Here is a 21677-nt window from a genome sequence, read left to right as displayed (position 1 = left end):
TTGTTTCAGTCCGGTTCAAGTTCTTTAGTTCCAGAACGTGTTCCTGTCCAAAAAGGAAGTACCGGAACGACGTTCCGGAGCGTTCCGGCTCGACAACACCACTGACATTAAGTGAAATATTCAGAGCTTGAATTAATAAGAATCTACTGGAAATAAACTATTTGCTTCCTTTTTAAATGTGAAAATAAGTTACCTCATTGATTTCAGAAAGTTTAATGTGAATTTTATGAAATAATACAGATTTTGAGTGAGCTCAAAGGAAAAAATATTACCATAAATATGATTTCCTCAGCATAGAAGTAGTTCTTAAACTTCGTTTGTCAACAAACTAGTTTAACAATCAATAATCTCGAGTTATTAATTTGCTTATTATAACAGTGTTGCTCATATCTTGACGTTTTCACAAAGCTTCGATTAGATTTCTGAACCAAACATAAAAACATCAACTGTTTAAAATTAATGAAAGAATAAAGTTTTAGTTTAGAAAATAAATTGAATTTTCTAAATATGTTGATAATACCCATACTTAAATAAATGTTTTCTGACACAAAACAACACTTTCAATTAGACTTCCAAGTTACCTTTAGTCTAAGACAATAACATAATTATCAAAACATTTACTAGATAGTTGAGAGTGTTGGTGTAGTTGTACTAAACAGTCTATTTAGTTCATTGTTATTGTAAACATGTAGTTCATTTGTTATCAATATGGAACATCTAAATTTATTAGATGAAATTGGATCAGAAATAATGTTAACTTGATTTACGTGTTAAGTCATACTAAGAAACAAGCCATCTTTTTTACACCTTATCAATTGAAATACAAAAATCGCCAAAAAGCTAATGATCAAAGAATAGCATATGTAAACAAGAAAATTAATCATTATGATACAGTAAATTATTAGTCGCAATTCAAATTTTCAATTTTTTTATCCAACAAATCTCTATATCAATAAAAAGAACAAATTTACTTCACTTTTTTGCATTTAAAAATAGAAGCAACACAGTAAATGTTTCGTGTATATATTTTATTTTATTTTTCATTTGGTGGTAGAAAAGTTTCGGTTTATTATATATTAAGATTTAGTTTTATGTAAATTGTAATATATTTTAATAATAAACGTATTTATTGAAAAATTAATTTTATTTGAAAATTTTGGGTACAAAAATACTTGATTATAAAATTTAGATATTTAATTTGCTAACTAATGGTACAAATATATCCAATATCTCAAATACACTTTTGAACACCATTATTTTCTATATGATATTGATAAACTTATTGCCATGTAGTTAATGTGGTAGCATTACACTATTTTGCTGCATGTCCTACAAAAATAATTAGCTATAAACAAAATATATAGAAAACATTCTAAGATAAGGCAAAAATGATTTCAATAAGCACAAAATTTATTGCATATTGGCAGGGAGTTATGACAAAATAGTGGAGTGAAAATTAAATTAAATATTTAGTTTTCGCTTAAAATAAATATTCTTGACAATCTGAAAAATTGATCATTGATTAAGAATATAACTAAACCAAATTGAAATTCTGACTCCAAAGTTTAGCAAATGCTTTTGATAATGTTCAATCAAGTAAAGAAAGTAATTTTATATAATATTCCAATTTTCAAATGATTAACTTATACTTGGAACATTGTGACCAATAACAAACAATTACCAAACAAACAAATTCATATGTTGGTTGAATGGGAATAGTCTATTATATCTTTTGAATACATATATTTACATAATGCATATTAACATTAGTTGCTATATTTCAAAATATCGTACATTTGATATAATAAACAAAAAAATACCTTAAGTTCTGCAATAACTTCCTTCCAATTACTTCTACGTATTTCTGGCACTACAGCCAAAACAAGTTTTATAACTTTAGAAACATTTCCAGCAAATGTCTTCATAACTTCTGGAACAGACACTTTCTCCCCTGAATCTCTCCAACAGTCATAGTCAGTGACTAAAGCTATATTAGCATAACAAATAGCTGCCTCTTTAGCTAAAATTGCTTCAGGTACTTGTGTCATACCAATAATATCACCTCCCCAGAGTTTATACATTTTACTTTCAGCTTTAGTAGAATAACGTGGTCCTTCAATGGTTACAAGAGTACCTGTTTTTATTATAGGCATTCCAAGTTTATCTGCTACTTCTAAAATCAATTTCCTTGTCTTTGTACAATAAACAGGTTCCAAGGGAATATGACAAACCCCAATTGGATGTTCAGGTTCTCCATCATAAAATGTTTGCTGACGATTCGTTGTTCTATCTATCAAATTGTCAACTAAAGCCAATTCTCCCGGTTTATAGTGCTCTTGTAAAGAGCCTACAGCAGAAGTAGCTATGATATGAGTACAGCCTTCCTCTTTTAATGCCCAAATATTCGCACGATAATTTATATTACTTGGCATAAGATGATGTTTCCGACCATGTCGAGCTAATAGAACACATGGGACTCCATCTATTTCTCCTAATATCAAAGAATCTGAAGGGTTTCCAAAAGGTGTTGAAACAAATTTTTCTTTACGATTTTTCAGAATATCTGGGTTATCAAACCCAGTACCTCCAATAATTCCTACCTAAAATGATTAAATATTTACCCAAAGCAATGATATGAGCATAGATTTAAATGAAAAACTTTCCTGTTTTATACATCTCAGAAATATAAAAACAATAATTTGAATTACATTGATAATATACCCTTTTTTATGTATATTGCCTAACTACAAGTTATATTTTCTATAAACATTAACCAAGAATAAAAAGGCAATATTTGTTGAGAACAATTTATTATTCCATAATATAATAACTTCAACCGTCTGAAATTGCGATAATATAATTAATCTTACCTTAACTGATGGTGTCATAGCTTAGGTTAATATATAAAATCTTTGGGTTCAGCCAATTATGAAATAGAAATATTTTAAGAATCTAGTTAAATTAATATCTGAAATTAATGTAAACACCTTTATCAGTTTATCCTTGATATTTTATCACAAAATTATTAGTACGAGCACACCAATCAATCAATGTTCAGTAATTATGTCTAAAATATCTTTGAACGTACTATTTTTGTTTATTATTGACAAACAATTCAACAGAAAATAACTTCTAACGTTATTTTGTTATTTGAAAACTATTTCTTTAAATTATATGAAGCATAAACCTAATTAGAATATAGATAAGTTATTAAAACAACTATTTTTATGAACATCGTACGTTTAGTTACAACCAACACAATTGGCGATAGTGATATTTTACTCAAAATGCACAATCATGTAGTATTGTAATATATACACTATCTCGGGTTTATTAATTTTGAAAAAAGGTCAACCGAAATTAAAAATATGGTAATATTTTGATCAACTATAAGAAAAACACTGATAAGTGAAAATTGATATTTTTATTAGTAAAACTGGCCAATATGGTAGATTCTAACCCAGAATAAAATAATTAGTTTAAGATTTCTACCATAGATAGTGAAAAATTCGACCATTTAACTTCCACCAAAAATAATTTCAAGTATTACTTCTATCATAGACACTTGTTGCTCAATATGTTCGACAAACTCATAGTTAACTTCAAAAGTAAACTAGAGTAAATTTAACTTATCAAAAATATTTGTTATGGTTACCTCGCGAAATTTGGTAGTAAATATAGTATAACTTTCATTACATAATTTATTATATTTGAACTAGTTACCTATAGTTCATTATCATTCCGGTTAATCCAAACTTAGCTCATTTGAAAATAAGGGTATAAATAATATGTATTAATAAAAGTTTATTATGAAAGGTACATGAATTAATCTGTATTCATAGCTACGGCTTTGCGTCAAGTTCAGTACAATAACTGTACATATAGTGAATAATATAAATGAACAGCCTTAATAACTAAGGATCATCTAGTGAACCTCTCGAGTATTTACTTCACTACAATATACAAGTATAGAGAAATATTCCTCTTAATAATTAGGACTTTACATATATGTGTAATGAAGACTTTGAAATCAAGAACAAATGAAATCTTAAATTACATTTATTAAAAAACAAAACATACTTAGCATAAATCTGCTAAAAAATTTCAAGTAATCTATTTATAGGATTCAATAACTGCTGGACGTTCAGGAAACTCATTGTAGAACTCCAAAAGTCCAGCTGCTTTTCCCAAAATTATAGTTGCAGTAAAAACACCTATCCCAATAGCGAGATGGCCATTATACTTGCGTTGATTAGCATCATAATTGGTTTGCCAACTTCCATTAGGTTGAGGAAGATCGTTATAAGTGGTTTGAACAGAGTGTTCCCCATGATGGGCGTTTCTTTTAGTGCAATTTCTGATAGCTGGGCTAGTTAGTAACCTTCGAATATACATTTTAAATTAATATAACTAGTAATTCTTTACCAAAATATGATCAACTATTTTTGATGTATAGAATAATATTTCTATGGTTGGAAGCAGTGCTTGTCACTGATTGTCAAAAGTATGACAGATTATTTAACCTACATAACATAAATATATTATTCTAGCATTAATACAGGACCGTCTTACTTTTAATTAACTTGTACGATGATATATTGGAATTTATATGTTTAATCAGTTACCTGAATTTGACCCATATAAAATAGTTTTTCTATATATTTTCCTATTATGATATCCATAAGTTACTAGATGAAACAAAAATGTTTTTGTATGCATGTACAATGATATCCATGATTTTATTCGAAAGGCTAATTTATTTGCATAATTTCATACACCACATATCTATTTTCCTGAAATTAGAGTAATTTTTCTAGATATTTGATGACATGAAGAGCCTAAACGACCCTGTGCTGAAAAGTGAAAATTGTGTTGCATAGCGACTAGTAGTTAATTTCTCGAAACATATCTAAGTGCTTTTTGAATACTCGTATCCGAAATGTTTTATTTCTATGGTTCATAAGTGACATCTGAAATAGTTGTGTAAATAAGTCATCAAATAAATTGGAAAATACCAAAAAAAGTTTAATATAACCCCAACTAGAGCTTTTAGTGCTTTTAACTCATGATTTTTATACATTGGTTATATAGTTTTATGAAGTAACAGTTTTTATACATTATATTTATACAAAAGTTCCAATTATACAAGAAACTAAAAAATGGCCGAGGAAACAAATCTACCCAATTCCGAAAATTTAAATACGAAAAATGGAAATTTTATTTGTGGAGTAGTTGAAGGTATGCTTACAATGTATTAATTACATAAAGGTTTTTTATTCTTGATTTGTTTTGCATCATCTGAACGTTTATCTGTTTCATTACTATTTTAAAGGTCATTGATCTAATTTTTTCTTGAAATGTTTATGGACTAAATATTAAAAAATATATTCTTATTTCATTTTTAGGTTTCTATGGAAGACCATGGACAACAGAACAGAGGAAGGATCTCTTTCAAAAGTAAGTAATTGGTTTATTTTTGGTACATCAATGAAGTCAAGACACTTTTCTTTATTTTTTACCATTATTCCATTTGTTAACAATTTTTTTACCTTTATAGAATGAAAAAATGGAATATGAATTCATATGTATATGCACCAAAAGATGATTACAAACATCGTGCTTACTGGAGAGAACTGTACACAGTAGAAGAAGCAGAACATTTGACTAGCCTTATTCAAGCAGCAAAAGATCAAAATATTATTTTTTATTATGCATTGTCTCCTGGCTTGGATATAACCTACAGTAGTTCTAAAGAAGTGGCAGCTCTGAGAAGGAAACTGGAACAAGTGTCTCAATTTGGTTGTCATGCTTTTGCATTGTTGTTTGATGATATTGAACCAGAAATGTCAGAAGCTGATAAAGAAATATTCCAATCTTTTGCCCAAGCACAAGTATCAGTTACAAATGAATGTTTTCAACACTTAGGTCAACCCAAATTTTTACTTTGTCCAACTCAATATTGTTCTACTAGAGCTGTGCCTAACGTCACAAATTCAGAATATTTAAATACCTTAGGATCCAAATTAGCACCAGAAATAAACATAATGTGGACTGGTAAAAATGTATTAAATGTTTCTTTTTCTCCATAATACATTCAATATTTTCAGGACAAAAAGTAATATCTAGAATATTGACAAAAGAAAATATTCAGGAAGTAACAGAGGTATTACGAAGACCTCCAGTTATTTGGGATAATCTACATGCTAATGATTATGACCAAAAAAGAGTATTTCTTGGTCCTTACTCTGGTAGATCTCCTGATCTTATTCCAAAATTACGAGGTGTTCTTACTAATCCTAATTGTGAATATGGGGCCAATTTTGTAGCTATACATACCTTAGCGCAATGGTCTAGATGTAATGTAGATGCTCAAAGGGATCCTTCCATACGTAAGATATTAATCTCTTCATATGTATATTTTGTTATGTATAACATCTATTTGCTTAGATGTTTACGTTTTTAGTCTGAAATTTTATTAATGCAAGAATTATCTTTACTTATAATTTTGATAATAAAATCATCCATCAATTAAATTATACATAAAAATAATTTTTTCTATTTGTATGTAGATAAATTTTCTGCTATTCAATTCCAATTAATAGTATGTTGATAAACATGTTTCAAACTATTGGTGTCATATTTTTTCACATTATTTAGATGATACTGTGTCTGCTGATATAAAATTAGAGACTGAGACTGAAGATGGATTATCAGGCGAAGATGTACCATCAACACTATCTCCAAATATGTATCACCCGAGACAAGCTTTACGAAATGCAATAAAAGATTGGCTGCCTGAATTTGCTAAGCACAAGTCAGCTTGGGGTCCCATTACCAAACCTCAGCCTGCAGTTGCTGGTAATAAATTGATTATCTATATACGTTATTTGATTATATAAGTGATTAATTAAATATATATTTTTTTAATTAGTTGTTCCTGTGCCTATAATACCTTCAATAAACACTTGTATGAGTTTAACATCTACTAGTACCACCACATCGAGTAGCAATACAGCTATAGTAAATTCAAATCAATTACAAGCATTAGCTGAAGTTTGCAGTACAGTAAGTAACAAACAGAAACTGAAAAATATAAAATTAATCATGTAAATAACGTTTTTAGGTATCTTGTACTGATTCAATTGTTAGTGCAGTTCCAGGTCCTGTTATGAACTCTCTGGTATCAGAGACAAAAGTTATTTGTAATGAATCTATTCCTAATCCCATTACACCTGTTTCAATTCCTATTCCAATTGATACAACTGAGTCTAAAACTGTCACTATACTCAGTGGTACCATAATAAAACCAGAAAAAGGAAAAGTGGACCATGAAACTACAGAAAACCCTGCTGATGGTACATACTTTTAATAATAACAAATATAGCAAAATCTTGATTGAAACTTAATTTGCTTGGAATTGAATTTTCAGAATTCGTTGCAACTGAATATAATAATTCATATGTAGTTGAACAAACTGTCTACAAATGTTATAAGTATACATCAAAAATTGTAATATAAATTTTGAATTCAACTTTAAAAAAATTAGATCACTGTTAGGAGTTCAAGATTGCATAAAAATGGTCCAAACATAAATTATGAAAAGAAATAGTATCACATCATAAGATAAATTGTCAAATTTTATTTATATTCATAATAAACTATCTTTATAGTATGACCAATTCACACAATTGTATATAATTTCAATTTTCAGTCACAAATCTCAAAGATCCTAAGGATGAAAGTACTATGAACACTGATACTAGTTTAAGTAATGAGTCAAGCTTAAGTCCATCAGAACCAATGGATTGCAATAGCACCCCCAACATATCACCTGCACATGGAAACAAATGTACTAATGGCTCTAATGAAGATGTTGCGATGAGTGAGAATTCTGTGAGTATGTTTGGTGTTATCTTATGTACACAACTTTCATATTATATTATTCCAGACTTTCAGTGGAAGCATGCAGGTAGATCCTAACCAAATGGTCATAGAAAATAATACTGAAAATGAAAGGTATGCCATCAAAAAATTCAACTTTACATAAAAATTACATTTAAAAAAGAAATTACTGAAGATTTTACCATCATTGATCTCTTATTGTCAACTTAAAGCAAGAAATAAGAAGAAAAAATCTATATATATTATATATGCAGGTAACAATATTGTCAATGTGAAACGCATTGGAAAACCAAAAGAAGGGTTAGTAAGACAGAATTCGTTCAAATTGATTTGGGACAATAAGAAACTATAAATACTTGGACTAAGCTAGTAACTGACAGATGAAAAACAAGGAAGAGAAAGGGAGAAATTAAAAAAAGGATTCAGAGACTACTTCACTAATCAAACAATGGAAAAACAGGACCCACTTCCAAAACTAGTAACGCAAATAATTGATGGTAATAAAAATAGATGTAGACTAAATTATAATTTTCACGGACAAGAAACAAAGTTTAAAGTGGAAATATTAAAAAATAGGGAAATTATCAAAATTTGTCACTAGCTAAAGACTAAATGGAAAAACAAAAATGGGGAGGATATTTACCAAAAGAACTACTATAATTATAAAACTCATAGGAAATTAATTTCCTAGATTGGATACCATTGCCGAATTAGCAACAATAGACAAGTTGTCAAAGATTCAGACTAGAGTGGCAAGAATGAAGAAATTAAAAAATAGTTATTTATGACTATAATGCTTAGGTAAGGCGCAAATTGGGACACGTATAGCACGTGCGAGGTAACGCAGCACAGCACGTAGTTTTGTAATCTACAAGAATGAATACATTTAAGCAAATTAACGACATAGCGATACCTGACACGACACGCGTGAACTCACTGACGTGTCCTGCTGTAGTTAACACACGCTGTGTCGCACGTGTGGCTGACTAGCAAGTCTCTCATTAATTTTTCTAAAAAAAATGGCAGAAGAAAAGTTAATAGAGGCGGTAAGGGAAACAGAGAGCTTTACGATACAAAAAATGGTGATTATGATGACGAAATAATTAGCAAAATCAGTATCACTCATTTTAGTTGTAAGTGTAAATTGTCCACTGTTTATTTTCTTCAATAGAATAACTATATTAGGTGATTTAAATTTCGTTCTCATCAAAACATGAAACAACATTTTCTCCAGCATAATCCAATTCTGATTCAAAACTCAAGTTCAATAACAATAATTGTTTTGTTTGAGTGTCAAAAATTTCAAGGAATTTTTTGATGCCGGCTAGTCGCGAACGGCCATCAAATCCAAATCCCATCGTTTTCATATTGAAAACGTTTGTCTTAATATGTCTCTCGTGTCACGCTATCTCACACGTGCTATACATGTCCCAATTTGCGACTTGCTTTAAAGATTTTTCTCTTTGGTCATTACGTGAATATAGAATTTTTGTAAGTAATTTATTATTTGTTTGACGATGGGTACAGTCAACAGTTCCTTTACTATAGTTTCATCCATTTTTGTTCAAAAATAAAATGATCTTCAAATCTTATGTCTTCCTAAAATCTCAACAGAAAAAACTATTTCTGAGCAGTTTAATCACGAATTCATAATGTTGTTATTCTTATTAATTAATTAATCGAATGTCAAATAACTGCAAGTGAATTAAAAATCAAATTACTTGAAAAATCAACAGGTGTTTCTCAATAAACAACTTCAACCCATTTTGTATTTAAAGGGCATGCCAAAACTCACGGAAGTCAAAATTAATATTTTTCAACTAAAATGGAGTTTACAGTTCTGTAAAACAATTAGTTTTTATATTAAACAGAAATGTTTGAATTCAAGTATTTTTTTTTTCATTTTTATTTTAGCAAAGAGTCAGCGTTGACATATGAAGACTTAGCCTTACTTTGTGATCTATTTTATCTTCCATTTGAACATGGTGGACAGGCGTTACAACTATTACAAGAATTTAATTGGTTAAAGTCGAATGCACATTTAGTTATAGTGGCCAATCAGAGGAAAGACAAATCAAGTCCAGAGGTAATAGTTTTTTGTAGTTTCTTAGAATTTCCTTTGAGAGCCTTTTAATATTATTATTGGAGAGAAATAGTTATAAAGTGAAACCTGGATAAGATTTCAATTTTTTATGTGCTATTTTGTAAAACTACAGTTTAACCAATGGTCAATACTGAATCAAAAATTGTCAATCAAAATTTAAGCTATTCGCTATTGTTCTACATATATTTTGTTACCGAATTTAGTAAAAGTGAATGTATGCTATTGAACAATCACATTTATAATGTATTCATATGCTGTGTAATTAATATAGAATAAAGATATGTATTTAATTATCTTCAAATTATATTTCACTCCAGGGACAAAATAACTTTTGTTTACTACACTCACAATATTAATCAATTTCTAATGTTCATATTTAAGATTAATCCAATAATACGTAATAATTCTAAATGCCAAAGGTCCATGAATGGTTTACTAGAGCTGAAAAGTTGAATGAGATGTCGCAAGCCATGACTAGATTGTTTGAACATATATCAAGCTGTAACAATCGAGAACTATTGTATGATTTATATGCTTATATATGGGATATGAGAGGTGTGATATCGTTGCTCAATTCATACATCAAATGGCTTGGTGAGTATGCATAAATATATATATTGAATACAAAATTTAGTGAAATGTAGTTTATTGTAAGGAATTGTTAAGAATATATTTCCAATACTTTGTGAACAGTTTTGTGAAAAAACTCCTAATATCCTAAAATATAGCGATATAAACTTAATTTTGATCCTTTTAAATGAAATTAACACTTTGATCTAAGAATATGTGGTAAAAAATACCGGTTTCCAATTGTCTGAAAATATTTTTATCATTTGGTGGAAGCTCATTTTTGTAATCAAGTAAATTTTTATTTCATAACGATTTGTTGAAACTAATTTTATAGTTCAGTTTCAAATCTTGAATTTTTACTATTTGATTTATTATATCCTTGAATTTTTATTGTCATACATTCCATAAAATTTAGGTATTTTTATTCTTTATCTTCAGTTTCTTAGTTTTGTCTGAAAGAATAATAACTGATTTAGGAGAAATGATTATCTTTGTATCCATACCTCAACTCTGGGTAAATAAAATTAGTTCACTTTATAATTTTTAATTTTATGGTTAATATAACAAATGAAATATTACAATTCCTTATAATAATACTCTATGTAAATACATTGAGATGTTAGATTTAGAGCTTTCTACAGGTTTTTGAAAATTGTTAATTTACAATTTAAAATTCCAATAAAAAATGTTTTTGCTAATATTTGAGGTTTTGAATCCTAATGTATCGAAACGTTTCTAACATCATAAATGTCGTTTTGTGATCAAAATTTATTTTACAATAATATCAAGATTTATCAGTAATAATCTAATAATTTTGTCAAAAAGTCTGTTTACGTTCTAAGTATTTTAACCAGAAGCGTAATATTTTGTAACATTGTATATTGTGCAGAAAGCGTATTTAAATTTCAGGAATCTTGAGTTTTTCTATGCGTCACAATTCGTTTTTATTTTGAGAAAAGGCTAAACGTTGACAGACTTTAGTTATGATTGAAATCGAACAATTTTGTAAAATATAATTTTGAAATTTTAATAATAACTTTTAGCGTTCATTAATCAAACTTGCGAAATGCTTGCTTCGTATTTAAAAGTGAATATTCTCTAAATAAATTCGTAACTTACTCAACTATCTATAGAAAAGGCAAAGACTATTTTTTTGAGCATTCATTTCTGGACATTTTCTATACCTCAAGTGACACTGGTAATAACTGTTCAATTACTGACATTTGTATCATTACCAATTTCGATATAAGAGTAGAGTCAAAATTCAACAGTACTACAATTTTATTAATTTGTTTAACACATCAGTTGAATTTCCTCTTTGTGCTTTTATTTTATCACTGTCTGCTCATATGGTTTTCCATTTTCTTATTTAGTGATCTTTTAGTTTCCCTATCTCTGTTACAAACCTTACTAATACATTCGAAATTAGTTGTTATCACTGTATTTTAATAAAATCTTTCTTTATTCTTGGATAAGAGATGAAGTCTTAAGCAATAGATAATTCTATTTTTGGCAAAAATGTTAATTCTTTGTTTTTAACAGTTGATTAAACTATGGATATAACCAAGTTTTAGTGTTCGCTTGGTTTTAAATAAAATTAAATGTAGATACCGGGTTTTTTAAAATTACATTAAAAGCAAATAGATGTTTTGCAAGTTTGACTGAAGTGAACTTTCAGTTGAAACGCTGATAAGACTTAGATCGAGCCATATTAACATGTTTTTTTTTCGTCTTAAGCTGGCGGTCATTTTCCTCCATCGATGCCATCGTATACCCAGGGAACCTACACATGTATGCATCTTCCAAGGAATTTAGTATATCGAGATGTTTATTCATATTTCTTTGTATTTTCTCGAGCATTTTGCGTAAATTTATATTAATGCGTTCATTTTAATTTTACATAATGTGCATAACATCATTTTTCATTGTTATTATTGCGTAATTTATTATAATAAATAATAAAGACACAAAAGGTAATATAAGTAATAACAATCAATTATGTAGATCTTAGAAATAACACATAACTACCTTAGATCTCTGAAGTAGAGAAGGCTATTGAAACTTGGATCAAATATAAAAAAAACATATAAAACAAGAATCTTTTGAGCACTATCCAGGAACAAATAAAACCACTTTTAATTTTTCAAAGCTGGAAAGTTGTTACACTAATCCTGTTTGTCCTTTTTTAAAAAGTTCATATGCTCAAAACAAGATCAATAATTAAACTATACAAAAGGTGAACCGATATTATTGTTTAGCATTTCAAAGATATTGGCACTTTTAAATTTTATAGCATTGTATTTGAAAGTTCTCATAGAAAATCATCAACAGAGCTACTCATTATACAAACAAGAACTCAGTAGCTTATGCCGGTGAAAAAACAAACTTTTGTCGCCCAGGAAGAGAAATGGAAATTCATTTTTTCTTGTTGTTAGACAGTGACTTCAAATTTAACTGAGTTAAGTCAAAACTAATCCAGCAATGGTTAGAAGAATCTTTGTGGTCCTTAATATTGAATTTCTTATCAAACTAATGTATAAATAATATTCTATTAAAGTACAAGTGGTAAAATCGACGCCTCTTCTTACAATAGTTCATTGTGTAAATGCATCAACTTCAAACTCTAGAGATCTTCGTAGGTAGCCTAACCTTTAGTATTAATTTGGATTGTTGCTTTTTTTCATATTTCTAACATTTACTATTTCTTCACTTATTTGCTTCGGGTAAGAAATGCACATTAACTTGCGTAACATCATGCAAAAAAGCGCTGCGCTGTTTGATACATTCTGTTCACACATATTATTGTTATTATTTGATGTAGGGTTTTCGAAAGGATGGAAAGAGACGTTTATGAGTGGCGACCAAGAACCATGGGTGTTCAGAGGTGGACTTACTGCCGATCTACAGGTAATAGTTACTATTATTCTTACTCAAAATAAAAAAACTATAATCGTAGAAATTTTATATGTATGTACATTTATAATAAGAATATTTTTCTCACTATAATCAGCATTAATTAAGTATATATGTTAAGTAACCCAACTTATTAACAATATCCGGAAACTGTGATAGAATTATGAACCCATTTTACTAATTTTTACGAAAAATTCTTAGAAAAATATATCGTGTATAAAGTAGTTCATTACTCATTCATTAATCTACCATATATAATACGAGGATATATTGAAAAATTCTTAGCCTACTATAGAACCAAACAAAATTTCAATGTCAAAATATTTTATTACTCAACATATTTTCTTCTTAATTGGATACATTTATTACAGCGAACCTGTAACGTCTCTAGACCTTTCAAAAAAATGATGATAGTCGGACGGAGCCAAATCTGGTGAATAAGGGGGGTGTTCTAGTAATTAAAACCCTAAATCACGAATTTTTTGCATGACAACATGAGATTTGAGTCCAGTTGCTTTGTTTCCGAATCGTAGAAATGTACCCCAAGTCTCATCCATTTTCACAATTTCGGTGGACATCTTTTCTTTTAATTTATTGCGTAACTCTGGTTTACTTTTTTGACGTCAAACTTTACACTGACACTTCTAATAAGTTATTGTTGCTTGCTATGCTAACACAATATTTTGTTTATGCATGGAACTGGTCTAGGCTAACTAGATATCAATACATCCTCGTACTTATGATAATAGTTTCAGAAAGATGTCCTCTGCTTTTATTGAATAATGAAATGCTTTATTAAAAATGTTTTCAGAACCTCATCATCATCTATCAGCCATCTTCCATCCACTGCTGGATATAGGCCTCCTCTAGTTTAAACCATCTATCTCTATCTTGAGCTGTATGTATCCAATTTCCTGTATGTATCTAGATTTATTTCTAGGCCAACATTCATTGTGGTTCTTTTCAAATCCGTGGCCATCTGCCGAGCGTCTTGCATATTGTCGGTGATTATGACGATATCATCTGCGAAACGCAGGTGGTTTAGATACTCACCGTCGATATTTATACCTTTCCCTTCCCAGTTTAATTTTTTGAAAGAGTATTTTGAAAGAATTTCAGAACCTACGAGTGAATATTTAACATATGACTGGAAGGCAATTTTTCATCATTTTCATTTATATGATAAATTCTATCAATTTTAATGTTTTGTTGAATATTTTTCCCTAATATGAATTGGCCTCAGTGTATAGGTCTGGCTTAATTCTTTATAATAATAATTTTCTAATAACCTTAGTATTATTTTAACCAATTTTCTTCAAAAAGACTTTGATTTATTAGTTTATAATAATGATATTTGAATTTCTTTATTAAATATTTTGTTTCAGCGTCTAATTCCTGTTGATTCCGGGAACGATCTCTTTATATATAAAGTACCCGAAATGCCCACCAATCGAGTGTTCACTATTCGACCATACCTGCCTACCGATGAAGAAATCGTGTATAATGTTTGCACAAAAACGTGTAAAGATGGTCTCGAAGATCCAATACCTTATCCTGATAAACTTCGTCACCTTCATGCTGATAGAATAGTAGGACCTTACGTAACTCTCCATCCAGAATTTTGTTTTGTTATAGAAGACGATTTGGGAATTGTAGGATATGCTTGTGCTGCTCCGGACTATAAGAAATTTAGGATAAAACAGGAGTTAGCTTGGATACCAGATATGTGTGAAAAATATCCAATGGATTGTGGTAAAGATATTCATAAATTTGCACAGGTAATTTTTTTAACTGTAGATATTCTCTGTTGAAATTTTTTAAAATTAAACAATTTTAGGAATCCATTGCATACTTTCATAATTTCAAGGATGAAATTTATGTTAACAGCCCTACACATCCCTCCAGTATGATTTGTAGTTTGTTACCTTCCGTTTTAGACCAGTCTGTCAGTAAAAGATTGGTTACTTGCATATTAGCAGCATTAAGGGCAAATGGTTAGTATTGACATTAGATTAGGAATATATACAGTTTTTACTATTCCCTTTTATAAACTGTTAATTTATTTAAAATATTTTACTGTAAACTAAAAATGAAATAAAAATATTTTATTATACAATATCTGAATATAAATGTGTTACAAAATGGAAGACCTCAGGTATTGCTCTGCGTTCTTGGTTCAAACCATATATTCAATTTCAATAATTATATAGATTTTCATGAAAATAAAAGTTCTTCAATATTGTGGTGAGTAGAGGGTTGGTTATATTGAGATTATTATGGTAAAATAAAGCATGTATGCAAATTTTTGTGGTTTCAAATGTGTACAACTAACTGTGTTATTTGAGAGAGGTGAAGGAGAGTAAATGGGGTTATCAAGGTTTAACTACTAGTGTCAGTTTTACTCTTCCGGCTGGGAGCTATACTAGACTCTGATTTGAGGAGAAAAAGTAACAAAAAGATATTCGCAACACTAGAAATAGGAAAATTATGTGCTAGTTTGAAATACATGATCTGGTGTTCTAAAAATACGATAGTAAACCTGTTAATTTATGCCATGATATTCAGGTATTAAGGTAAATAAGTAGAATATGAAGAATAAGCTGATTCAACATGATAAATTATATTAAAACAATATATCATTTCTACAAAACAACTAATAATCTCCTATAAATTCCCCTGGTAAATGTCATTTAATAATCGACAAAATTTGGTAGAATGAGATATACTTCTGACAATAAAAAATGCTATTGAAATTATTCCAGCAAATTTTTTCTATTTTAGGGTCTTTTGGAGTTCATGTTGTAATTAACTCATCAGACAGTTATACACACGCATTTTATGGGAAATTGGGATTCGTGGAAAATACCCAAGAATCTATTAAAGGAAAAATTGTGATGGGACGTACATTTTAAACGTTATTGAACTGATTCAACAGTCTTTATATCACTTTATTTCAATTTATATATGACTTTATATTATATTCTATACATATTAACTTAGTTTATTGTCAGTATTACATGCTGTCAATAATTTTTGACGTATTGTGTAATATGTGTATTTTGTTAGTAAAACTGATTTTAGAGCCTCATACCATTTCTGCTTGTACCATAAGTTCATTAATAGTTATTTATTATAAATAGAACATAATATGTATTATTATTATGAATTTTTATTAAGCTCCGCCTGTTTGCATTGAGATTTTTAAAATATATGCTTAATTTTATTACAAATAGTGCCTGTATCTATATAAATATTAAAATTGAAAACATGTTGCAAGACATTTTTTAATATTGTTCATTTTTAATTTACTAGGTGATTCAAAGCAAGTACTAATTTTCTAATCTTCCTGAAATAGATGGCGGAAATTTATTTATAATTATATACACGAAACTAATTATTTATACACATATTGCACCATACAGTATTTATATTATGAGATTCCAATGAATTTTTGTCTAACAGCTTTCAATTTCTTTTTTCCTTATATTCACTATGTGATTTAAAAACGCTTTGAAAAAAATTATTTATTCAATTTTCATAATACTGTACATTAAGTTAATTTAGTAAATTATTGAACATATCATTTAGGTATTATTTATTATCCCATACTCAAAATTTATCTTCGTAGAATAAGCAACTTCAAAGTGACATAATCAAAGAGTTTTCTCGTTAATGGATTTAAGTTCCATTAATTTCTTCTGAATATCCATGATCTGAAATAAAACAGTTTAATTCAATTGTTATAAAAATAGATGAAAAGTGGAAATTATTTTTGAAACCCCAAATTTAATAAAAAATATGAGAAAATAAGCAGGTTTCAGAAAAAATAGATCTTTTGCATATCAGTATTTTTGGCTTAAAAAAATAGTAACCACTGTGAATTTGACCTCGACATATCTTCAAAAGTATATTAATAAAAGAATAGGAGCAGTTAGCTAGAAGACAGCATTTAATCATTCTATTCATCTACCTATTGGTAGAAATAGTAAGATAGTTTAGATAAAATATGAGAAATACAAGAAAAACAAACATGTATGTATTTGTATATAGTTTATTTTTATGGATCCAAAACACATTTACCATTTTTATTTGCTTTTCAGCTTGTTCAGCTCCAGATCCTGGTGTCACTGGATCAAATGAAACTTTCATGTCTTTTAATTGTTCCATTAAGTTTGTTATCATCATTTGAATATCTACTGGAGAATAGTGAACAACAGGTTCACTACTGACATAACTTTCTTCATCAAACTTCTTTGCAAGTTCTTCTCGAGATAACGTCTTGGCATAACGCTGGTCTGTACCATAAGGAGCTTGTGGGATACCTTCCAGGAATGGTTTTGGATGTATTTTTGCTTCAGATTTCATTTTTAAACGCCAAGTAGTGATTGCTTGAAGATTTCTAATTAAAAAAATATTCTTTTATTTAATTTTTGAAACTTTTAATTCTCCCTATATTTACTAAAAGGAAAAAGAGAAAAACGAAACATTCTAATATTTTTGAGTTGTTGGAAATGTAAAGGGTTGTTAATAATAAAATAATAGTTCATATATATGGATCAAAAGCAACAGTTACAGTTTTGTAAATCAATTATTTATTAATAAAAAGAAAATATATAATTATTGAAATAATAAATTATATAAAATAGAAATTAACAAATACTGAATAATTTTTACCAATGATCGTAAACTAAAAGCAATAACAAGAACATAAGACTCTTTGAATGAAACTATTTTTAAATGGCTCACAGAAGATTTTAAAATCAGAATCTAGGTACTTAAGTGGTAGTCAAATAAACATTGTTTTCATCAGCTAGAAAAATGATTCAAGATAATAATGCTATCACAAAGTGTTACTAGGTAAGTAGTAAAAATTTTTTTTAAATACTGGTCCCCCTCTTACCCCTCAAGATCTTTTTGGGAGGTAGAGTGCCATCTTATTGTTCATTTTTGATTCTCAATACAATGCTTTTTTATTTTTTTTTCTACAACTCTTTCTACTTCAAAAACCTGGATCTTGTTGCCCATTAACGTAGTAGAAGGGCAAATTTTGTTCTGCAATTTGGCTGAAAATCTAGGATAAGGGGTTTTCGGGGATGAGGAAACCAATGGTGATATCAGTTTCACCATAGGACTACAATTACATAGTTAAAAAAATAAAAACCCCAAAAATTTTGGTTTTTGTTTTCTGAAAAATAGTAAATTACTTATGAAGCCGACAAAATTTTGAATATGGTGTTATAAGGTGATGAGAATTCTCTTATCATAATCAATTTTGAGCAAATTTTTTTTTCTCATGCTTTATTTGAAAAATTTTCAGAAAATATTTTTCTCCCTCTTAACTATGACAATTTTGTGCAAACTAACTTCAAAACTCGTATAAAAATATGAGGTGCTCTATTTTTTTCAATACAATATATAATAATATTATGTTTTGTATCCTCTATCAATTATATGGAAGCAGTGAAATTATTATTCAGGCATTAATTATTAATATGCCACACTTAACGGTAATATATAGGGCTCTGAGTGATAAAGGTTCCATTTGAATATACTTTATATTAGTTTAATACCTACCTTTCTTGTTGTATTATTCTCTCTTGATCGGTTAATAAATTTCTCAATTCTTTTAACCATCCTTCTTTGAGGTTATTAAATTTCTTACTGTCGCCATCCTTTAATGTCTTATTGAAATAAGATTTCAAATATAATGTAGATCCAGTTCGGCTAACTTTATGGATTATTTTAACTTTTTCTGGATCTTTTTTATCTTTAGAAAGATTAGGTGATAATAGTTGCTTTACTTTTAGATCTGGGTTATAAGTTTGTTCATCTGAGATTGTTTTCTTGATTTCATCCATACTTTTTCTCGCTTCGTTGTACATTTTGGAAGAACTGGGATAATGTTTATCAAGATTTCCACTTTCTATATTGGTTACCTAAGGTGATAAAAGAAATTGTGAACATTAACTTGTAGAGTTCTATGAATCCTTTTTAATAAAATATCAATTATTTAAACTAGAATGAAGAATAATCCTACAAAGGTTTACTTTTTGACAAGTGGAAAGGTTTTAATGAATGAATGAATTTAATTTGATATTAGCCATGAAGAAATAAACAGCCATTGAGAAGTCTCATTTTACTTCTATGAACTAAACTGTATAGTCATAGTTTTGGACAACATAACAATGATAATAGAGTAAACTAATTGTTGTAAAGTTTTACATCAAACTTAGAAAAAGTTATTGTTAAATTATAATAATCAAAATTTAAAGCAATGATGATGATAGTAATTAGTGAAATTAATTATAGTTCGTTACCCTTATGACTCTCTCTGTGTCCTGGATATCTCCGTCTGAAATTGAGCTTTCTTCTCCAGATTCATTCTTTATGTGTGTAATTTCATACTGCTCCCTTAGAAAATCCTTTATGATTTCTGTACCAGCCGCTAGTATTGCTCTCACTGGGTATACCAGAGGATTTTCAGTAATATGGAGACCTTTCAAACTTTTAACTGTTCCTAAATACAAACAACGATTTCAAAAACCTTGTACATATTAGTCAATGATACAAAGAAAATCTGAAAAAATTTCATTTTGACTAGAATATGTATCTATATTGTTAGTAATAGACGTTTTAAAGTTTAAAGAGGAATAAGTACTGGAATTAAAAAAAATTGTAACATAGTTTGACATATTAACTGGAGCTTAAAGTGTGACTTACCCAGTTCATTGGGAAGTTTGTGCAAATTATTATTTGTGAGTAATATATTTTCCAAACATTTATGAAATGCAATACTGAGGGGAATAGATTCTAACATGTTATTTCTCAGATCCAGCCATTTCAAACCCGGCAGCTTCCAGAATATATCATCCGGCAATGTTGTTATAAAATTGCCTTCCAAGAAAAGCATTTTTAAGTTGATCATCTTTAAAATATTTGGAGGCACTGTTATTAATTTTTCTTTGGAGCGATCGCATATAACATCCAACTCATACATTATTGTATATCTTAATAAAAAAACCAAATTTTAAATTTGAATAACACTGTAAAAACTCGTAAATGTGATTGACAGTTTTGGTACTGCCAAATTGTTTATTTCCATAGTAACGTACACTTGTATAGCATGTCTGATTTGTTACGATAATTAAAATCGATTTTACGCATTCGTTATCGCTATCCTGTCAGTCGATTTTTTTGCGCGAGATTTTCTCAGAGGGAGTAAGAAGTTAGATTTAGCAAAAGAATATAACAGAAATGACTAATAAAGTAATAATCTGAAGCTATTATTATTGTTCGTGAATTGACAAAGTAGCAGAAAATAAAATTGGAGGGAGAAAATATTCAAATAAAAACTGTAACTTATATAATTTAAAAGACATCAATAATGATTAGATTTCAACACTGAACGGGCGAAGATCCACACACACATAACTGAAAAAAGTTTCCGTCAAAGATAGGAATTGAAATCCGGACCGCCGGATTTCTACTCTACCTACAGACCTATCATCTCTATTATTTTTGAATGACATTTATTGCTGATGTTTTCTACACATAACTATTTTTACGTGAAGCCATTGACCACAATTGTCAAAAGTTAAATTGAATAAAAAATATTTTTATAAAATAATGTATTTTCTTCCATTAGCGTAGGTTTTTAAGTAAGTCCAGAAGTAGGAAGATTCAGAGAAAAAAGTGGCACAAACTTTAATGAACAAATAAAACAAAAATCAATTGTTTTTATTATACAAAAATCTTTCTACGTTATTATATTGTTGGTTATAATTAGAAGACTGATATCTAGGTGAATAAACTATTCATGCACATAATTTTATGATCCTGTTATGTATTACCAATTTCGGAACAATAAATCTAAAATTAATACGTAGAATATATACACACATAAAAGTATCATGAGCTGCTTTTTTGGAACTATAAGAAAAGAAAGTGTCAGCTACGTATGCAGATATTCGCAAACATTACGTTCGGGGTCAATGTAAATTATAACTAAATTTCTGTTGATAATTGATGTATGATGATTCATAAAGTTGCCTTTATTATTTTTAGCAAATTCAATAATCGAAAAAATTACTTTTAATTGGTTAATTATGATTAAGAACTTATTAGTATTACATTCTGTACGTGGAGTAAAGAATAATTTCTTCGTCTCCAAAATTAATTGTGGATTTAA

At 28.7% G+C, this 21677-nt stretch overlaps 3 protein-coding genes across 4 annotated transcripts; 1 reads left to right on the top strand and 2 right to left on the bottom strand.

The window, feature by feature from the left end:
* Positions 1–1125: 1125 nt before the first annotated feature.
* Positions 1126–3245, bottom strand: LOC130899956 (S-methyl-5'-thioadenosine phosphorylase). Its single transcript, XM_057810180.1, has 3 exons — positions 2871–3245; positions 1821–2600; positions 1126–1329 (listed from the first exon to the last, which is right to left on the bottom strand). Exons 1-3 carry the CDS (start codon positions 2886–2888, stop codon positions 1294–1296), a joined length of 834 nt encoding a protein of 277 aa, XP_057666163.1. The 5' UTR covers positions 2889–3245; the 3' UTR covers positions 1126–1293.
* Positions 3246–4937: 1692 nt separating this feature from the next.
* LOC130899941 (protein O-GlcNAcase) lies at positions 4938–17069 on the top strand. 2 transcript variants are annotated; one of them, XM_057810144.1, is made up of 16 exons: positions 4938–5238; positions 5406–5457; positions 5558–6054; positions 6108–6389; positions 6658–6858; positions 6932–7065; positions 7124–7355; positions 7712–7893; positions 7949–8016; positions 9817–9988; positions 10426–10600; positions 12314–12367; positions 13398–13483; positions 14875–15267; positions 15327–15483; positions 16271–17069. In XM_057810144.1, exons 1-16 carry the CDS (start codon positions 5160–5162, stop codon positions 16399–16401), a joined length of 2895 nt encoding a protein of 964 aa, XP_057666127.1. In that variant the 5' UTR covers positions 4938–5159; the 3' UTR covers positions 16402–17069. The 2 variants fall into 2 exon arrangements, with proteins under 2 accessions (XP_057666127.1, XP_057666135.1); XM_057810152.1 differs by lacking the exon at positions 12314–12367 and having other exon boundaries at positions 4948–5238.
* Positions 16999–21137, bottom strand: LOC130899952 (leucine-rich repeat-containing protein 27-like). The gene is made up of 5 exons (XM_057810167.1): positions 20210–21137; positions 19807–20006; positions 19064–19425; positions 17570–17888; positions 16999–17202 (listed from the first exon to the last, which is right to left on the bottom strand). The coding sequence occupies exons 1-5, from the start codon at positions 20484–20486 to the stop codon at positions 17143–17145; spliced, it is 1218 nt and encodes a 405-aa protein (XP_057666150.1). The 5' UTR covers positions 20487–21137; the 3' UTR covers positions 16999–17142.
* Between the last annotated feature and the right edge of the window lie 540 nt (positions 21138–21677).

This window comes from Diorhabda carinulata, chromosome 1, assembly GCF_026250575.1.
Source record: "Diorhabda carinulata isolate Delta chromosome 1, icDioCari1.1, whole genome shotgun sequence".
NCBI classification, from domain to species: domain Eukaryota; kingdom Metazoa; phylum Arthropoda; class Insecta; order Coleoptera; family Chrysomelidae; genus Diorhabda; species Diorhabda carinulata.
Note: the sequence above shows the minus strand (reverse complement) of the source record. Positions and strands in the feature narration are given on the sequence as shown.

What these genes read in the sequence shown, in the direction of transcription:
- LOC130899952 (XM_057810167.1), bottom strand. Translation starts at nt 20,486, where the DNA reads ATGTATGAGTTGGATGTTATATGCGATCGCTCCAAAGAAAAATTAATA. An exon ending in ACACAGAGAGAGTCATAAGG is followed by an intron (nt 19,426 to 19,806) that starts GTAACGAACTAT and finishes TTATCACCTTAG; the next exon opens with GTAACCAATATAGAAAGTGG. An exon ending in AGAATAATACAACAAGAAAG is followed by an intron (nt 17,889 to 19,063) that starts GTAGGTATTAAA and finishes TTTTTTAATTAG; the next exon opens with AAATCTTCAAGCAATCACTA.
- LOC130899956 (XM_057810180.1), bottom strand. An exon ending in AAGTTATTGCAGAACTTAAG is followed by an intron (nt 1,330 to 1,820) that starts GTATTTTTTTGT and finishes TTATTTTTGTAG; the next exon opens with GACATGCAGCAAAATAGTGT.
- LOC130899941 (XM_057810144.1), top strand. Translation starts at nt 5,160, where the DNA reads ATGGCCGAGGAAACAAATCTACCCAATTCCGAAAATTTAAATACGAAA. An exon ending in TACCCAGGGAACCTACACAT is followed by an intron (nt 12,368 to 13,397) that starts GTATGCATCTTC and finishes TATTTGATGTAG; the next exon opens with GGTTTTCGAAAGGATGGAAA. An exon ending in ATATTCATAAATTTGCACAG is followed by an intron (nt 15,268 to 15,326) that starts GTAATTTTTTTA and finishes AAACAATTTTAG; the next exon opens with GAATCCATTGCATACTTTCA.